This window comes from Sus scrofa, chromosome 12 (assembly GCF_054392235.1).
Source record: "Sus scrofa isolate SSC_HxYL_T2T_F1_AM1 chromosome 12, Sscrofa_HxYL_maternal_Yorkshire_Landrace_v2.0, whole genome shotgun sequence".
In the NCBI taxonomy this organism is placed as follows: domain Eukaryota; kingdom Metazoa; phylum Chordata; class Mammalia; order Artiodactyla; family Suidae; genus Sus; species Sus scrofa.
This window is the reverse complement of record NC_139394.1, coordinates 21,117,161-21,137,027: the sequence shown is the minus strand read 5'-3', so window position 1 is coordinate 21,137,027 and position 19,867 is coordinate 21,117,161. Positions and strand designations below refer to the sequence as shown.

General features: G+C 45.7%; 2 protein-coding genes across 4 annotated transcripts; one reads left to right on the top strand and one right to left on the bottom strand.

Annotated features, from left to right (window-relative positions):
• Positions 1–363: 363 nt before the first annotated feature.
• KLHL10 (kelch like family member 10) lies at positions 364–8,946 on the top strand. Of its 2 annotated transcripts, none has more exons than XM_021066996.2 (5): positions 364–735; positions 3,135–3,624; positions 5,367–5,984; positions 6,714–6,863; positions 7,078–7,486. In XM_021066996.2, exons 1-5 carry the CDS (start codon positions 542–544, stop codon positions 7,450–7,452), a joined length of 1,827 nt encoding a protein of 608 aa, XP_020922655.1. In that variant the 5' UTR covers positions 364–541; the 3' UTR covers positions 7,453–7,486. The 2 variants fall into 2 exon arrangements, with proteins under 2 accessions (XP_020922655.1, XP_084840618.1); XM_084984492.1 differs by lacking the exon at positions 7,078–7,486 and adding an exon at positions 8,868–8,946 and having other exon boundaries at positions 388–735.
• Positions 7,659–19,610, bottom strand: KLHL11 (kelch like family member 11). 2 transcript variants are annotated; one of them, XR_014821149.1, is made up of 3 exons: positions 19,042–19,610; positions 12,001–13,757; positions 7,659–9,553 (listed from the first exon to the last, which is right to left on the bottom strand). XR_014821149.1 is itself a non-coding variant. In XM_021066993.2 (2 exons), the coding sequence occupies exons 1-2, from the start codon at positions 19,584–19,586 to the stop codon at positions 12,176–12,178; spliced, it is 2,127 nt and encodes a 708-aa protein (XP_020922652.2). In that variant the 5' UTR covers positions 19,587–19,610; the 3' UTR covers positions 7,659–12,175. The 2 variants fall into 2 exon arrangements, 1 of the variants encoding a protein (XP_020922652.2); XM_021066993.2 differs by having other exon boundaries at positions 7,659–13,757.
• Positions 19,611–19,867: the final 257 nt, after the last annotated feature.

The window sequence follows — 19,867 nt, the reverse complement described above, 5'->3', positions numbered from 1 at the left end:
CTCCCCATCACAGAAGATAAATGACCCACATCCAGGAGGCAGAAGGCCCTTGACAGCCGGGCCAGAATGAAAACCCATCAGTTTTACTTCTCCCTTCTGCCTCCTCTGACTTGGTTTCCTTGAACTCAGCTTCTGGGGAGCCAAGTGCTGAGCTGTGAAAGAAGGTAGGTGGATGCTACGGAGACTTGGAACTGAGCCCCTGAAGTGGGCAGTAGGAACCAGAGTGAATGAAAACTCTTAGGTGGTGTCGATGGTCACAGTCCTGCTCCTGGTTGTGGGAGGCGTGAGGGGGTCTTCAGCTTGCGTGGTGCAGGGAGGGGAGAAGAAAGGAGGACAGGGACAGGAGAGAGTTCCAGAACCTGAGAGCACAATCCTGAGAGTGATCTCACTGCGGGCCCAGGATTCTGGAACTTGGGCTGCCTGATGGTCCCTATATGAAAGATGTAGTAGGGAAAAGGAGCGACAGCTGGCTAAAGGGGCCCCCCACAACCCTCCCCGACACCCTAGGAGAGCAGCCTCTCTCCGCTGGTCCCAGGGTGCCATGGAGATGGAGAGCGCGGCGGCCTCCACACGTTTCCACCAGCCTCACATGGAGAGGAAGATGAGTGCGATGACCTGTGAGATCTTCAACGAGCTTAGGCTAGAGGGCAAGCTCTGCGACGTGGTCATCAAGGTCAATGGCTTTGAGTTCAATGCCCACAAGAACATCCTCTGTAGCTGCAGTTCCTACTTTAGGTATAACAGGGTTGCTGAACTAAGCCAAAGGGGGAGTGGGCTCCTTTTGAGACATTTTGGTTCATGTTTCCCATCCCATTATTTTAAGTTTCGGGACACTGTCAAAGCCCTGGGCTCCGGTAGACTGGCTCCTTTGCCTCTTCTCTCTGGTTTTCAACCAACCATTGGTGGGCCAGGTGCTTCTCTTCTTTGATCTTCACCCAAGGCAACCTTTGGGAAGGTTGGACACGTGCACTGGATTTCCTACTTAAACCTAGATGACGATGCCTCTTCAGCCACCCTTTAAGCCCCTCCCTATCTGAGATATCTTAAACAGGGTGATAAATTAACAAGGATTCAGAGGGTGGGAAGGGGGATGAGGGGAAGGAACCAGGGAGAAATTTATCTGAAGAGAAAGGGAGTTTGAGCCAAAACTATTCTAATGCAGGAAGTGAAAGAGCTATTTTGTTCCTGCAATATTTGAGAATTTGATTCCAATGAAGATATGATTGATAAGTGCATCCCGCCTGTTGCTAAAAATTCTCATTCATCTAGACCTAGAGCAGGGTGTGCAAAAAAGACCAAGCTTTTCAGGTCGCACAGTCTCTGTCACACTCCACTCTGCCTTTATAGTGGGAAAGCAGCCAGCCATAGACAATACTAAATGAAAGAGCATGGCTATGTTCCAATAAAGTTATTTACAGACACTTAAATTTAAATGTTTCCCTAAAAAGACAAAAAAAAAAAAAAGTAGTTCCTGTCGTGGCTCAGTGGTTAATGAACCCAACCAGTATCCATAAGGACGAGGGTTTTATTTTATTTTTTTTTTAGGGCCGCACCTGCCGGATAGGGAGGTTCCTAGGCTAGAGGTCTAATTGGAGCTACAGCTGCCATAGCAACACCAGCTCTGAGCTGTGTCTGTGACAGCTCAGGGAAACACAGATCCTTAACCCACTGAGCGAGGCCAGGGATTGAACCTGCAATCTCATTGTTCCTAGTTGGATTTGTGTCCACTGCAGCACAACAGGAACTCCGAGGACAAGTGTTTGATCCCTGACCTCATTTAGTGGGTTAAGGATCTGGGACTGACATGAGCTGTGGTGTAGGTCACAGACAGAGCTTGGATCCCATTTTATTATGTCTGTGGTATAGGCTGGCAGCTGCAGCTCCAATTGGACCCCTAGCCTGGGAACCTTCATATGTCACGGGTATGGCCCTAAAAAGACCCACAACATTTTTTTTTAATTTTTTTAAATTATTTTTTTTTTTGGCCGTCCCAAGGCATATAGAGTTCCCTGGCCAGGGATCAGATCTGAGTTGCAGTTTTGACCTATGTCATAGCTATGGCAACACTGGATCCTTTAACCCACTGTGCTGGGCCAGGGATCAAACTTGTGTCCTGGCGCTGCAGATGCCACCGATCCCATTGTGCCACAGCAGGAACTCCTGAAATTTAAATTTATTATAATTTCCGGGTGTCACAAATTGTTTTTTTCCCATTTGAAAATGTAAAAAAAAACATCCTTCGAGAGTTCCCATCATGGCTCAGCAGTATGAATCCAACTAGTATCCATGAGGATGTGGGTTTGATCCCTGGCCATGCTCAGTGGGTGAAAGAATCCGGTGTTGCCCTGAGCTGTGGTGTAGGTCGCAGACATGGTTTGGAACTGTCCTTGCTGTGGCTGTGGTGTAGGTTGGCGGCTATAGCTCTGATCCCACCCCTAACCTGGGAACTTCCATATGCTACAGGTTTGGCCCTAAAAAGACAAAAAAGGGGAGGGCGGGTATTTGTTCAAGTTTAATTTCCTTAAGGCAGAATTTGGTGGACAAAGGGCTGAGACAGAAGAGACCTTAGTCTTGGAGTTCCCGTCGTGGCGCAGTGGTTAACGAATCCGACTAGGAACCATGAGATTGCGGGTTCGATCCCTGGCCTTTCGCAGTGGGTTAAGGATCCGGCGTTGCCGTGAGCTGTCGTGTAGGTCGCAGACGTGGCTGGGATCCCACGTTGCTGTGGCCCTGGCGTGGGCCAGTGGCTACAGCTCTGATTGGACCCCTCGCCTGGGAACCTCCATATGCCGCAGGAGCAGCCCCAGAAAAGGCAAAAGACAAAAAAAAAAAAAAAAAAAGACCTCAGTCTTAATCTTACTCCCAGCTGTAGATCCCGATTTCTCCAGCCATAAAATGGGAAAAAGGCCTACTTATCCCGAAGATAGGAACAAAAGTGACCAAAGTCAAAGTCCTTAGAGGGTTCTCTTGCCTACTACCCTTCTGCTCCCCTTCCGCAGGCCAATTTATTTCCAACATCCTCACTGCACGCTATGTGGAAAATGCTCAAACTCTCCATAACAAGAAAAGGGGTGGGGGCATGACAAACTGGAGGGACATGTTTCAGTGACTGTTGGTTCCTTTCTTTGTCCCAGAGCTTTGTTTACAAGTGGCTGGAACAACACTGAGAAGAAGGTATACAACATCCCCGGCATTTCCCCCGACATGATGAAGCTAATAATCGAATATGCCTACACCCGGACCGTCCCTATCACACCGGACAACGTGGAGAAGCTTCTGGCTGCTGCCGACCAGTTTAACATCATGGGTATTGTCAGGGGTTGCTGCGAGTTCCTCAAGTCGGAGCTGTGTTTGGATAACTGTATCGGCATCTGCAAGTTCACGGACTACTACTACTGCCCCGAGCTGAGGCAGAAGGCCTACATGTTCATACTGCACAACTTTGAGGAGATGGTGAAAGTTTCAGCAGAGTTTTTAGAGCTCTCAGTCACCGAACTTAAGGATATCATTGAGAAAGATGAGCTCAATGTCAAACAAGAAGATGCTGTCTTTGAGGCCATTTTAAAATGGATTTCTCATGACCCCCAAAATAGGAAGCAGCATATTTCAGTTTTGCTTCCCAAGGTCGTTTAGTTATTTTTTGTGGGATGCTTAATTGCTCACTTTTGATTCATTTATCCCAGAGGGATTGTACTAAGAGCCATAGTCGGGAGTTCAGTTGTGGCTCAGCGGAAATGAATCCGACTAGTAACCATGAGGGTTCGATCACTGGCCTTGCTCAGCGGGTTAAGAATCCAACGTTGCTGTGAGCTGTGGTGTAGGTCGCAGACATGGCTTGGATCTCGAGTTGCTGTGGCTGTGGTGTAGGCCAGTGGCTGTAGCTCTGATTCGACCCCTAGCCTGGGAACCTCCACATGCCGCGGGTGTGGCCCTGAAAAGCAAACAAACAAACAAAAAAGAGCCATACTCAGATGTTTGACAGATTCTAGGGCTGTTTTTTCGTCTTTGTCTTTTTAGGGCTCCACCCACTGCATGTGCAAGTTCCCAGGCTAGTGGTAGAATTGGAGCTGCAGCTGCTGGCCTACACCACAGCCACAGCAGCGTGGGATCCGAGCCACATCTGCAACCTATACCGAGGCTCAAAGAAATGCCAGATCCTTAACCCACTGAGCAGGGCTAGGGATCTAACCGGCATCCTCATATATACTAGTTGGAGTTGTTACCGCTGAGCCACAATGGGAACTCCTCCAGGGCTGTACCTAAGACAGATATGTACATATACTTATATAGAAGGCATCTCCTGCTATTCTCTGGAATTTTGTAATTTTCTCTGTCCCTGACATTGCTAGTTCTTTCTATACCAGTTTTATTCTCTTTGACTGAAATTTTACATGATAGTGGGGCAAGGAGAGGGTAGGAAGGCCTTCAAAAGAATTCTAAAGGGTTTTTTTTTTTCTTTAGTCTCTCTAGGGCTGTACCTGCAGCATATGGAGGTTCCCAGGCTACGGGTTGAACTGGAGCTGTAGCTGCTGCCTATGCCACAGGCAGAGCAACACAGGATCCAAGCCACATCTGCGACCCACACCACAGCTCATCCTTAACTCACTAAGCGAGGCCAGGGATCGAACCTGCATCCTCATGGATGCTAGTCAGATTTGTTTCCACTGAGCCACAACGGGAACTCCTCACCCTTTTCCTTCGTCAGGTTCCCCAACCACGGTGGACTGGTTGGGCTGGAAACCAGACCATGAGTACTGCACTCGGTTGTACCCATTTGGTACTAATTCATGTTATTTTACACATAAAGACAGATATTCAACCACTGAGCAATGATTGCAGCTTTTTCTGGTCTGATAGTCCCATCTAGTGACCAAGGAATGGGCTAGCTCTGTGACCATTTGAGATGGCTTCTATCTAGATCATTCTTAGCATCCAAATGTAATACCACCTCCAGAAAACAAATATTTAAACTGTGAGTTAATTACAAAAATGAAACATGATCCTACCGCAATTCAGAGGCAGACAAAACGTGGGCTTGAGGATATGGGTTTTCTGGACACCTTACCTCATCTGAATGACTTTTTTTTTTTTTTTTTGGTCTTTTTAGGGAAGCACCCGAGGCATATAGAGGTTCTCAGGCTAGGGGTCCAATTGGAGCTATAGCCACTGGCCTAAGCCACAGCCACAGCGGCGTGGGATCCGAGCTGTGTCTTCAACCTACCCCACAGCTCATGGCAACGCTGGATCCTGAACTCACTGAGAGAGGTCAGGGATTAAACCTGCATCCTCATGGATGCTAGTCAGATTCGTTTCCACTGAGCCACGAAGGGAACTCCCGTGAATGACTTTCTGTATTTTCTTCTTAGGTTCGCCTGGCCCTCATGCATGCTGAATACTTCATGAACAATGTTAAGATGAATGACTACGTCAAAGACAGTGAGGAATGCAAGCCAGTCATCATTAATGCCCTGAAGGCCATGTATGACCTGAACATGAACGGACCTTCTAATTCTGACTTCACCAACCCCCTCACCAGGCCCCGCCTGCCCTACGCCATCCTGTTTGCAATTGGTGGCTGGAGTGGTGGGAGCCCCACCAATGCCATTGAGGCATATGATGCTCGGGCAGATAGATGGGTGAATGTCACTTGTGAGGAAGAGAGTCCTCGTGCCTACCATGGGGCAGCCTATTTGAAAGGTTATGTTTATATCATTGGGGGGTTCGATAGTGTAGACTATTTCAACAGTGTTAAGCGTTTTGACCCAGTCAAGAAAACTTGGCACCAGGTGGCCCCAATGCACTCCAGACGTTGCTATGTCAGTGTGACAGTCCTCAGCAATTTCATTTATGCCATGGGAGGATTCGATGGCTACGTGCGTCTCAACACTGCTGAACGTTACGAGCCAGAGACCAATCAATGGACACTCATTGCCCCCATGCATGAACAGAGGAGTGACGCGAGTGCCACGACACTCTATGGAAAGGTAAGAACCCGGGGGGAATGGAGGTTTAGATGTGAAAGCAAACAAGCCCAGAAAGAATGCTCTTCGTTTTTTGTGAGGTGGATGGAAAGTAGCAGGATTCCCTTTGCAAAACTAACTCCTTCCTCCAACGAGGTACGTGGCCCTTTGTAACTATTTTTCCTTATTTCACTTTTAAGAAAGCAATGAATGCACGTATGGAAAAAACTCAGATTGCAGACTGGCATCAGAAGTGTCCCCTGGAGTTCCCGTCGTGGCACAGTGTTTAACGAATCCGACTAGGAACCATGAGATTTCGGGTTCAATCCCTGGCCTTGCTCAGTGGGTTAACGATCCGGCGTTGCCATGAGCTGTGGTGTAGGTCGCAGACGAGGCTTGGATCTGGCGTTGCTGTGGCTCTGGCGTAGGCTGGTGGCTACAGCTCCGATTCGACCTCTAGCCTGGGAACCTCCATATGCCGCGGGAGCGGCCCAAGAAATGGCAAAAAGACAAAAAAAAAAAAAAAAAAAAAGAAGTGTCCCCTGTCCCAGCCACTGCCATATACAATCACCCTCTCTCTCTTTTTCTGGCCGTGCCCGTGGCATGTGGAAGTTCCCGGGCCACGGATCGAATCTGCACCACAGCAGCGACTTGGGCTGCTGCAGTGACAATGCTGGACACTTAACCTGCTGCGCCACAAGGAAATTCCCCAGAAGTAACAATTTTAATAACCTTGGAACTCTCTTCACACAGGTCTACATATGTGGTGGGTTTAATGGGAATGAATGCCTGTTTACAGCAGAAGTGTACAACACTGAGAGTAATCAGTGGACAGTCATAGCACCCATGAGAAGCAGGAGGAGTGGAATAGGCGTAATTGCTTATGGAGAACACGTATACGCAGTGAGTTTCTTCCGTACAACAAAAGTGATAGCCCTAGATTTTCTGTTAGCAGATGCTACCGTTGGTAAGAATCTGAAAGCTTTTTCCCCCCCATGGAAGACAGTGGAAGAGGGAGGCATGAAATCACTGGTGCCTGCCCCCTCCCCCAAGAGGGCGTCCTCAGTGAACAGAAGCGATGGTTAACAGCTAGCTGTGTTTCCTCTGCTGTCCACAGGTAGGTGGCTTTGACGGAGCTAATCGACTTAGGAGTGCTGAAGCCTACAGCCCAGTGGCTAATACTTGGCGCACGATCCCCACTATGTTTAATCCTCGTAGCAATTTTGGCATCGAGGTGGTAGACGACCTCTTGTTTGTGGTGGGTGGCTTCAATGGCTTCACCACCACCTTTAATGTTGAGTGCTATGATGAAAAGACCGACGAGTGGTATGATGCCCACGACATGAGTATCTACCGCAGTGCTCTGAGCTGCTGTGTGGTCCCAGGGCTGGCCAACGTTGGGGAGTATGCAGCTAGAAGGGACAACTTCACGGGATTAGCCCTGCGAGATGAAGTAAAGTACTCCGCTTCGACAAGTACCCTACCTGTATGAGCCTCTTCATTTAGCTAATAAAAAGTCTAAGCAATAAGAATTAATTCTCTTTTTAAATAAATGCAGTGTTTAAACTTGTTAAGAGTACTGGAAAATGTTCAACTTAAGGGAGACAAGGGTTGGATGACTGAAGGGGAGGAAGAGGGGAGGAAGAAAGCAATTATATTCAGCGGTGCATCCTTAAGAAGGAAAAACCACAGTGCGAATCAGCTCTAAAGAAATACGTTTATTTAAAACTCACACTGAAACAATTAGTAGCTTTAACACAGAACAAGATAGCCTGAGGAACATAAAACAAGCTATTGTATAATGTCATGTCTCAAAGTGTCCTAAATTCTACATCTCCTCTGACCTAAAGGGAGACAGTCAAGATTATGCTTGCAGTAAAACGGGCTGGATACTGCTAGCCCAGAAAACTCACTGGTACCAACTTGAACTAAATATTTATTTTACAAATAATGAGCCCTAGTACATGGATGTAAGATCTCCAACCATGTAGCAAGCACTACTTTTCACAAGTGCATTATGCAGGAGGCTTAAGTTAACAAGTGCTCTATTGTATGTGCTTCACGGTCAGACATTCGCAGTAATGCCATATAGAGTAAGACAAAAGCCCTACAAAGGTAATCAACAAAGAGCAGTTATTTGGCTATCTAATTAAATTCCTTGAAGCAAAATGACTACTATATTATGTTACTATTATTGTATTACATCACTGGACTATGAGCCGTCTTGTTTCCAATGACCAAAACACGTTATAATGTAAGCATTGTAACAAAAACAAAAATAGACTCTTCTGGAGAAAGTCACAAACTGGAGTGATGAACTGTACCAAAATGTTTAACAATTAAAAAAGGAGAGATCAGATTGGTTCTCAAATACTCTCCAGTTAAAAGGCAACCAATAAATATCCTATTTTTCTAGTGTAGGCAGAGAACTTGCTTCACAATTCTACATATTTGGAAAAAGACATGAAATGTGGCTGATACACCCTTTTTATTCAAGCTTAATGTGAGGCAAGTACAAAAAACATCCCTTTGGTTACGCTTGATTAGGCCAAGTAACTAAAATATACAATTTGGCTTACCTCTCTACCTATAATATGGCATAATGTTCGTATTAGAATTATGAAGCAGAGAATGAAGTATTTAAACATACCACATGCTACACTAGTCCACAAACATAAAGAGGAAAAAAGTGTGCCTTAGCAACTGCCTTACCAGCAGCCTGAAGAGTTTAATATACAAAAGCACACAAATCTTCCATAAATACTATCTTTCCAGCTCCAAACTTCTATTCTACATTAAAAAAGATTTCAAAATTTTTTTTGGTCCCAGAAACACTATACAAAAACAAGTGATTACAACAAAACTGATGCCAATGAATTTTGAGATTTGTTGTTTCTTTGTTTTTAGCAAAATAGTTTCGAATTGGCACAGCAAAAGCAAAGTTGAATATCAAGATACACAAGACTAATCATGCAAACAACTCCAGGTGAGATGTATTACTTAAACACTAAGCTCATGACTGACATTCTCAATATACACACTGATTTTTTTTTTTTTTTTTTAAACCGTGGTGGTGTAGGTATAGTTCAAGGAGATCCACTCTAAGATAAAAGCAGGCTCACTCAAAGCTATGCAGAGTTACTACTTTTTGGTATAATCAATTCTTCTCTTTTCCTTCTACAAAACAAAAAAAAAGCAACAACAGAAAAAGGTTTGCCTGAATACACATTAAGCTGTCTTTTTAAAGCTATATTTTTAACGTCTTTTATAAGTTTTCATCAAGGAGGAAATGTCTTTCCCAAAGAGCCATTTTAGGATGATCATTAAAACCAGAACCTTTCCAAATACTCTGGGAAGTTATATTCCCAGTTTAGAATTTCAGAATGTCAGCCTTGAACAGATTTAAGCAAACCTGGTTTCTTTCCTTATTAACAAGTTAGTTGGGATATTTCAGAAACACAAGTTATTGATGTGAAATCACACATGTGAATTCAAATATGAAAATTAGGAATCCAGTAGTCAGGAACCCTGCCCACATCATCATGCAAGGAAGGACTTACCCTTTTCTTCCCAGCCATGGCCTAGGCTGCCTGCTGAGTTAAAAAACAACAGTTTCAATCATGTTTTCAAAACCAGATTATACCTGCCACATCGTGTGAAAAAAAGACACCCTGCAAATAACTTGGTAATGACTATCTCAGAAGACAACTGAGACCTACCCCCATCCCACCCCCTCTCAAACAAGACAATCAAAAACCTTACATCACACCTTTCTGGAGAGAAACTGGCACCTTAGTGAGCTACTAAATTATTTCAACACCACTAAGAAAAGGAGTTTGCTAGCATATCTATCAGAGACAGAAATGAGGATTTCATTCAATGAGCTTTCTGTCTTACTTGCATAGACCTCTCACAACTAAGAATTAGCACGTCTCAGAATCTAAATGGCTTTTATTAAAATAAAATGCAAATTAAGAAAATGGTAGAGGTGGGGTAGGGTAACATCTCCTCACACACAGACTTGCAGTATCCCACTCCTACCCTGGCCTAAATTAACTGGTTTGTGGGGTTTTTTTTTTTGTCTTTTTCTAGGGCCACGCCCTTGGCATATGGAGGTTCCCAGGTTAGGGGTCCAATCGGAGCTACAGCTGCCGGCCTACGCTACAGCCACTTGGGATCCGAGCCTCATCTGCGACCTACACCACAGCTCACGGCAATGCTGGATCCTTAAACCACTGAGCAAGGCCAGGGATCGAACCTGCAACCTTGTGGTTCCTAGTCGGATTCGTTAACCACTGAGCCATGACGGGGATGCCTAAATTAACTGGTTTTAAAGTAATTTCCAACACATTTATTGAAAAACTTTGTCTTAGATAAGGATATCAATTTGAAGTTTCAGGAAGTTCTTAGTATAACATCCAAGGCCTAAACATTAATAGTCCTGCAGCACCTTGAGAGCCAAAATTTCTGGTTGTACTTTTTTCTCTTGATGTTTGCTCCAACTAATAAGATTAACTATAATGGACTGGGAAGAAAAAAAAAATCACTGCACTTGGAATTCAACTTCTAGAATGGTATTCCAGAATGTCTAAGAAGGTAGAGACATTCTGAAAGAAACAAGGAAAGTATACTGAATCCACAAGGGAAACCATTAGAGTAGGAGTCAATTATGCTTACCGATGCTAAAAGTCAACATAAGTGCTAATTTGCATAAAATTTGGGTACCGATAAGAGGATCAGAAGAATGTATAAAAGATAACCAGGGAGTTTCCTGGTGGTGCAGCAGGTTAAGAATCTGGCATTGTCACAGCTGTGGTGTGGGTTTGATCCCTGGCCTGGGAACTTCCGCACGCCTTAGGCATGGCCAAAAAATAAAAATGAAAAAAAAAAAAAAAAAAAAAGGTATCCAGGAGTTCCCTGGTGGTGCAGTGGGTTAAGGATCTGGTATTGTCATTGCTGTAGCTTGGGTTGCTGCTGTGGTGTGAGTTTGATCCCCGCCCCAGGAATTTTTGTATGCTGCGGGTACAGACAAAAAAAGTAAAAATGAAAAATAAATAAAAGGTAACCATAGTGATAAACTTTAAGAGCCATAATTATGCACCCAAATATAGTATTTTAGGCTCTGGCAAAGTTCCAATGAAAGTCTAGGGCAACTGGATAAAACAAAATAACCTGGGCTGAGAAATAATAAGGCTTCTCCTCAGCAACAGTTCTCTAAATTGTTACTTTCCTCCCCTTTGAAAACAGCCCCCTTTAGAAAGGAATGAGGATTTCATACAATATGCATTAGAGCAAAATTTAAAATTGAAGGCATTGAGTGTCGATTGTCCTAGGCATTATTTACACTCGTTAACTTGTTCAAAGTAAGCCTGCAACTCCTGAAAAGTGTTTTTAAGTTTTTCAATGCCTTTGATTTCTTACTTTAGACTAATAATACTTGTCTTCTCGGAGAAACAAATTTCACAGATATAACTTCCTCTGTATTCAATCAATCAGCTAAGGATCAACAGTCTTGCCAACTACCATTATCTCAAAGTGATGGCTTGAAGTTTGTAACACAGTTGCTAAAGAAATGAAAAATACTCAAAAAATGCATAGGCCAATCACAAATTTCTCAATCAACTCTTCTAGAAATAAAAGAGCATTTCTAAAATAAACAAATACATCAACTTATCAATACAAACATTCTGAAATCGTCTTGCTGAAATATTGTGCTTTTTCCTTCAAATTTCAATCTTACTATTATTGCACATACCTCCTATAGATGAGGACTCAATGCATAAATTCTGATCTTGTCAAAACCAACCATTCAGGAAAAAATGAAAAAGATGACCAAAGTAAATGTGCAAATAAAACTGGTGCTTAAAGCATGTTCAAAACATAAGTCCCTAAGACAAAGGAGTCATATTAACTTGTTGGCAGAAAAACAGCCAAGTAACTAGATACCTGGTGTTTCCACTTATCTTTAATAAGATCTTATTTAGCTAGCACACACATACAAACCAAAGACAGGTGAAGACTACAAACCAACAAAAATTACCACGTATTGAATCGACTTTCCCATTCTTCAGTTTTTAACTGTATTTCCTTTATATGGGGCGATAATCAGTTCATGTAGAAAATAAGTTACCGACATACTTTTTCAAGTAACAGTCTGGGAATCTTCAGCCTCACGGAACAGGTACAACTGTTTTAAGCTGCACGTAATAGAGAAGCTAGCATTCTATCTGCGAGCTGGGCACTCGCCGCATGTTTAGGGCATGCCGATGTATTTCCTGCATCTGTCTGATGCGGTCCTTCTGCCACATTAAGTTTTGAGGCATGGGATATCTCTGAGTGCCATGCAAGTACCGGTATGGAATTCTCACGTGGCAGGCAGTGGCTCTACAACGAGGCTGTGGCATGGGAGGAAGAAGCATCCACCTCTTTCTCTCTGCACAGTATCGGTAGGCTTCCTTCCGATACTGTTTATCAATGTCATCACTGTTTTTCCAGCCTCCAATAATGAAAACGTCATCTTTGTAATAGCAAATGGCTGCCCCTTCGATGCTTAGGACTTCTGGAGGTAAGCTTTCAAGGATCTCATCAGAAACTTGGCTGGCAATTTTTCTTACTGCCTCTTCATTTTCTAAAGCATAACTCTTGGGACAACATGAAGCTGTCTGATAGAAGTTTGAATTGACCACGGACATTTGGAAAAAGCAGTAATTGTCAATAAGGGGCAAAGATTCCACATCTTGCCACTGTCGAGTCTCGGTATCATAGCAAGTAATGACAGCCTTTAGTCCATCCTCAGTGTCCCGATCCACGGGAGTGCGAGCAGCAATGTAGACAAACCGGTCTTCGATGGCCAGGGCTTTCACATCTCGAAGAATCTTTGGTGCCGATTCCAAGTTGTGCCATTTATCGAGCTCAGGATTATAAACAGTCACATCTTTAAAGCCAGGACTAAAGTTGCCATGTCCTCCAATACTGTAGAGCTTCCCTTTGACTTCTGTTAGCCCAAAAGAATGCTTCCGTGTCATCAGACTACAAACATGTTCCCATGTATTCAAATTTGGGTTATACCTTTCCACAGTTTTAGCAAAACCTGGTTCCATTGACCCAGCAACATACACGTAGGATTCTGTTACTGCAACCGCATGTCCATCAAGGTGATTATGAATATGGGGTAAGTTTACCCATCTGTCCTCATCAACAAAATACCCCACACACTCACTCAGGTAGTCCCCTCCTTCCGACACGCCGCCAATGACCATGATCACGTCCATGTTTTGTCCATAGCGAGGTAACAATGAGACGTGAGAAGCGGGATGCTGGAATGTGCCAGACTGGATATTCTCGGCCCTCAGAGCATGCCTCTCCACCGCATCGGCCACTAACTTGACGCACACCTCATTATTGGCCACCAGCCTCTCTGGTTTGACATGACGAGTAAGGTAAGTAGGTTTCATCTGGGACAACCTGAGCAGTTTAAAAAGTTCTTCAAAGTACCTCTCTCTCTCTTCAGCATTTCTCTGAACCCACTTCAAAACTGTTTCGAACAGAACCTCCTCGGAATCAACCGTAATCTCCAAGTCCGACAGCCAGTCTCGAATGAGATGGAAAGGCAAAGTATAAAATTCCTCATCCTGAATCACTTTGTGGAAATTTCTCCGTATCATATCGGCAGCTTTGAGAGCAAGCTGGCTTAGGGTGTACATGTGAGCTAAGCTATGAATGGCCACACAATTAGAGAGGTGAAGTTTTTTCTTGAGAAATTCCCCACAAAATTCTTTTAAACGAATTAATAGGAACCTAAAATTAAGAAAAAAAGAAACGATTAATTCTCTCTCCTTTTTTTTTTCCTTGTTATGGTCGCACCTGTGGCACATGGAATCTCCTAGGCTAGGGGTCAAATCAGAGCTGCAGCTGAAGCCTACATCACAGCAACGCCGGATCCAAGCTGCATCTGCGACCTACACCACAGCTTGCAGGAACACCAGATCCTTAACCCACTGAGTGAGGCCAGGGGTCGAACCTGCACCCTCTCAGGCACTGAGCTACAATGGGAACGCCGTAATTTTCAAATATGCATATTTATGTGGTTGCACTTTGAATTATACAAGTTAAAAATGGTAACTAAGCTTCATCTCACTTCATGCACACACCTGAAAAAAAAAAGCAAATCCTCCCAAATTAAAAAGGATTGTGCTCAGAGTTCCCTGATATCAGGCCTAGCAGTTAAGGATTTAGTGTTGTCACTGCTACGGTTCAGGTTCCATTCGTGGCCAGAGAACTGCTGCATACTGCAGGTGTGGCCAAAATAAACAAACATATAAATAAAAAGATTGTACTGAAAAGTATGTTTAAAAGCACATATACCAAAAAAAAAGTATATATAAAATCATTTTTTGGGAGTTACCATGTGGCTCAGTGGTTCAAGGATCTAGAGTTGTCATGTCTGTGTCTTGTGTCACTGCTGTGGTACAGGTTTGATCCCTAGCCCAGGAACTGCTGCACGCCACAGGTATGGCTAAAAATAGGATCATCTACATGTTTTATTTGCTTTTTAGGGCCGCAACTGCGGCATATGGAGGTTCCCAGGCTAGGGGGTCAAATCAGGGACGCAGCTGCTGGCCTATGCCACAGCCACAGCAACACCAGATCCGAGCCACATCTGAGACCTACACCACAGCTCACAGCAACGCCGGATCCTTAACCCACTAACCGAGGCCAGGGATCAAACCTGTAACCTCCTGGTTCCAGGTCAGATTCATTTCAGCTGCATCATGATGGGAACTCCATCTTTATATATTTTAAATCATTTACATTACATAGTTTATATGTAATTATATGTTACAAAATACACGTAATTCACACACACACACACACAAATTAGTTTTAAATGATGTAAGGTTTTTCAGAACATAGCCTTAATATAGTAGTCCCATACTTTATTTCCACTTCAAATTGCCCTTGGCAAAGGCAAATCCCAATCCAAACTTATCTCTGCTACCCTGCCCTAATCCCTCGCCAGCAACCAGCCTTTTCTTCAGTGAGGCTGGGTCTCCCTTCAGTGGAGAGACCTTAAGCATCAATTACATGGAAGGGGAACTGTGACTCGGGGGAGGCTGTGTGGTCAGATCTCAGAGGGAACGGCAAGGCGGGCTTTGTGTCAGAGGTTTCAATCTTCTCTTCAACAGAGCTTTCCCCCGAGTAACTGCCCAGGCATGGTGCTCAGGGGCTTTGTCTTATTAAAGCAGGAGGGGCAAGCCAAACATCTGAAGAAGCCAGGAAATAAAACAACAACAGAAAACATGTGTAGGACGGTCCATGTTAAGAAAAGAAAGTGATTCGTCATGTAGCTGACGAGAAGTTGTTTGCTCACATAATTAATCTGGCAAAATTCAGCCCCAAGAGTGGCCAATTTGAGACCACTGCTTTAAAAATAAATAAATAAATAAATAAATCCTTAGAACTGAGAACATTAAACAATGCAAGAATGACTTCCTTAGCCCAGGCCTCTCTCACTTCAGTAACCATTTGCTATTATGATTATTGTGCTTAATACCTAACTGTGATGTGAAGATGAACTTCAAGACAGGCTCCCTTCCCCCTCCTCAGGGAACATCGCAGACCTAAGACCAAGACAAGGTAGAGCGGTAAGGGCTTGAGTAGCTCTCAAGCCTGTCTGCGTGCCAGGGTCACTCATTTCTGGGCTGCCCCACCCCCCACTTGTGAATTCTGGCAGACACTCCAGGTCACCTGGCACAAATTTCTTTGAGCAGGTGTTTGGAAATACGGCTCTATGAAAATGATCACTCTGGTAAACTAGACACGTGCCATGTGACGGGCATCATGTTGGGCACTTGCTGTCATCTCTTTAGGTTGTAAGTGCCCTGCAAGGTACATATGAGCAACACACAGAGTACATGGGGGAGGTGGGGTGGTAGGGAAAGGAATCCTGCCTTGGAGCCGCTGGGTAAGATTGCATATGATGGCTGCAGGGCACTCAGAATAGTGCCAAACACGGGCAGCTGCTCAGCAACTGATGTATGGAGAGAAGTTAAAGTTTTAAGTGAACTGTCTATAGGGTGTCCTTTCCTCTCTGCCCCCAACTCTCCAGGAGAGCAGGGGTGGATCTGAAAGAACACAGGCTCACGTGACAGAAGCAAACACAGCCTGAATGAGTACAATGACCCTTTTCTATCCATTTTCATTCAACAAACCTCCCTCTGGTAGACCTCTATCACCCACCCCAGCTCCCCCTCTAAGAGATGACCCAGGCTTATGCTTTGAGAAAACAGAAGCAATCGGGCAGAAACTTCATTTTCTCACCATCCAATCTGCCTGTAGTTGTATCCTACACTCTGTCTTCCCAGTCCAACTTCTCCACTTTTAGTACGGATTCTATCCTCTTATTGCAAGGACTCTGGTCCTATAACATCAATTTCTCCCCTCACACAGATTCATTTTTCATCAGGACACAAACATGCTTCAGTATCGCCTATCTGAGGGGAAAAGGAGTTGTCTCTGGACTCCTCCACAAGCATGTCCATATGTGTCACTTTTCTGACCCTCTTTACAGTCAGACTTAAAGGGCTCTTGTCAATGCCAACAGTGCCATCAAGGACCACCATTATCACCAAATCCAATGACCACTTACGGCTGACAGAGCTAACCTGATTGACTACTCCCTCCTTGACACTCTCTAGGCTTCCATGGAATCAGTCTCCTCTGCTGGTTCCTCTTTAACATCCTGGAGAAACCAGGGCTCAGGCCTGCTGCTGCTTTTTTCTATCTATACTCTCTTCCTAATTAACTTCATCCACCCCAAGGCTTTAATTACCTTCAATAGGCTAATTTCCTCCCAATCTCTAGCTCCCAATGCTCTTAAATCCAACTGCCTACCAGAAATCTAGTAGAAGACATCTCCTGGACCAAAAACCAAACTCCTGATCTTCCTCCAAAACGCTTTCCTGCAGTCTTCCACATCTTAATAAAATAACGAACAACCCCACCTTTCCAGCTGCTCCAGTCAAAAAACTAACAGTCTTGGAGTTCCCGTTGTGGTGCAGCGGAAACGAATCCGACTAGGAACCATGAGATTGCGGTCCGATCCCTGGCCTCGATCAGTGGGTTAAGGTTCCAGTGCTGCTGTGAGCTGTAGTGTAGGTTGAAGATTCGGCTCGGATCTGGTGTTGCTGTGGCTGTGGCGAAGGCTGGCAGCCGTAGCTCCTATTCAATCCCTAGCCTGGGAACCTCCATATGCTGCAGGTGTGACCCTGAAAAGCAAAATAAAATAAATAAATAAATAAATAAATAACAAACAACCCCCAAAACAAACAAAACTAACAGTTTTTCCCTCACTTCCTACATCAAATCCATCAGCAAATTCATCTCTACCTTCAAAATATTATCTAGAATTGAAGCACTTCTCATCACCTTTACTTCTCCTTTCTCAGTCCAAGCCTCTACCACCGCTGCAACAACCTCCTAAACTAGTCTGCTTCTGCCCTTTGCAGCCCCTTCCCCAAAACCCCATCTTTTATCTCAACTTGACAGTAGAATTCTCCAAATCAGACTGCATCATTCCTTTACCCCCAGACCTTCCCATCTCACTCACAGTAAGAGACCAAGTCCTTCTACAAGAGGACAAGGTCCCGTGGGATCCAGATCCACAGCCACTACCACCCTCAGGCCTCTCCTACTCCTCTCACTCTGCATCCCCATGAGCCAGCCACGCTATCCTCCAGCTATTTTCTAACATCCAGGCAAGCTCTCTGCACCTGTGTCCCCTACCTGAGACACTTTTTACCTCACCTCCTTCAGTTCTTTGCAAAATATCTTCTTCACGAGGCATTCTTTAGCCATCCTCCCCCCCAAAAACCAGATCCTATACACTGCACTTTCTATATGTCCTACCACAGTTTACTTTTCAAAATAGCTATAGCAATCACCTAACGTGGTATCTATTTTATTTATTGTTCATCTACCAATGTAAGTACAATGCAGAAAGGCACTTTTGTCTGTTTTGTTCACTGCTGAACCCCCAGCAGCTTAGAACAAGGTGGCTGACTGATGCATAATAGGAACTCAATAAGTATTTGTTCAAACAACAAATCTGTAACACAATACTGCCCCAACAGACTCCTCCCCATCTCCAAACTGCATTCACCTGCCTCCTAACCAGTCTCTGGAGCATCCATCTCTGCCTCCTGCAATCCATTTTCCAGAGCATCAGAAATCTTTTAAAATATTTAAATCAGATTTTTTTTTTTCCCCAGGGCCACACCTGCAGCATATGGAAGTTCCCAGGCTAGGGGTGGAATCTGAGCTGCAGCTGCCAGCCTACGCCACACAGCAACAGCAATGTCAGATCTGAGCTCCATCTGCAACCTACACCACAGCTCACTGCAATGCTTAACCCACTGAGCCGAGGCCAGGGGTGGAACTGGCATTCTTGTGGAAGCAAATTCTTATCCGGTTCACTTTCACTGAGCCACAGCTGAAACTCCTCATATCATATCTTTATCCAGCTTCCCATTACCCAGGAAAATCCAAACATCCTTTTCCAACGCATTACCCACCAGATCTAGGCTCAATGAGTTTTCCTTTTTCAGTTCTTCTCTAGGCCAACCGGGATCTGGCCTGTAGGCCTTTTCACTATCTGCCAGGAATGGTCGGTCATTCCCCATCTTTGCATGGCCAGTACTCCCTTGGCGTTTAGAGGTCGGTTCAAATGTCACCTCCTCAGAAAGGTCTATGCAATTCCTATTCTTTCATCCCTTTTAAATGTCAACACAATACTTATTACATGCGGACATTCTTTTTCATTGCCTTTGTCCCTCCACTTGGAATCCGACAGGCCGCTCTTGCAGTACTGGCCGGCAGCATCCTCAGTGCCCAGCGCACTGCCCGCCCCACAGCATACAGCAGACGCTCAATAAGTATCAAACGAATGCACTTTGTCAGGGCTCACTCGAGACCATCCAGGGCACAGCCCTCCCCGCCGCCTCCTGCGCCCTCCCTGGATGCGGCCCGCGGTCGGCGAGCATCCCCGCCTCCCTGCCCTCCGCATCACGCCTCCGCCGCCTACCTGTCGGCCAGCTCCAGCACCTCGTGCACACTGCCCGTGCTGACGCGGATGCGCCCGGTGTACATATATTCGATAACGGCTTCCACCGTGTCGGGTTCGGGCCCGGGCTCCGAGCTCCACTTGCGCATCTCCACCCGGCCGGAGCGGGACTCGGAAAACTGGCCGGAGAGCAGGGGTGTGAAGTACTCGGTGGCGGCGGCCAGCACCGAGCGGTGGGCCCGGAACTCCCGGCCTCCGGCACCGCCGAAGCATAAGGTAATGTCGCAGAAGAGGCCCTGGCGCCGCTGCTCGTTCTGCCTCCACGACAGCTCCGAGCAGTGAGAGCTGCACTCGAAATCCTCGGCCTCCGGGCCCGGATCGCCCCCACTCGCCTCCATTGCAGACAAACCGGACCCGGGCCCGAAGTCCACTGTGCCACTGCCTCTGACTTCGGCGGCAAGCCCCGCCGAGCCGGCGGCGGCCGTCTCCATACTCTCCATCTCCAGCACCTGAAGAGATGCAGCCGCGGCCGCTGCTGCCGCCGCCGCCACTGCCGCTGCCGCCATCTTGACGCCGCCGCGCCTGACTCCGCAGTCTCGGAACGGTTGGGCCGTTCTGGTGTGACACCGAGGGATTCTGGGAATAAATAGTGGGCGCCGGGCGGAGCCGACCATCGCTGGGTCTGCGCACGCGCCGTCGCACCCGCCCAATGCGCTCGGCTGGAAGGTTCAGCAAGAGGTACTGCTCTCCGGCTGTGATTGCGCTGCCCGGATTGCTCTCCCTGGAGGCCCATCTGCATGCGGGAGGGAGGATGGCCGTTTCCTTCCCTTAGAGAGTAGCATGTTCT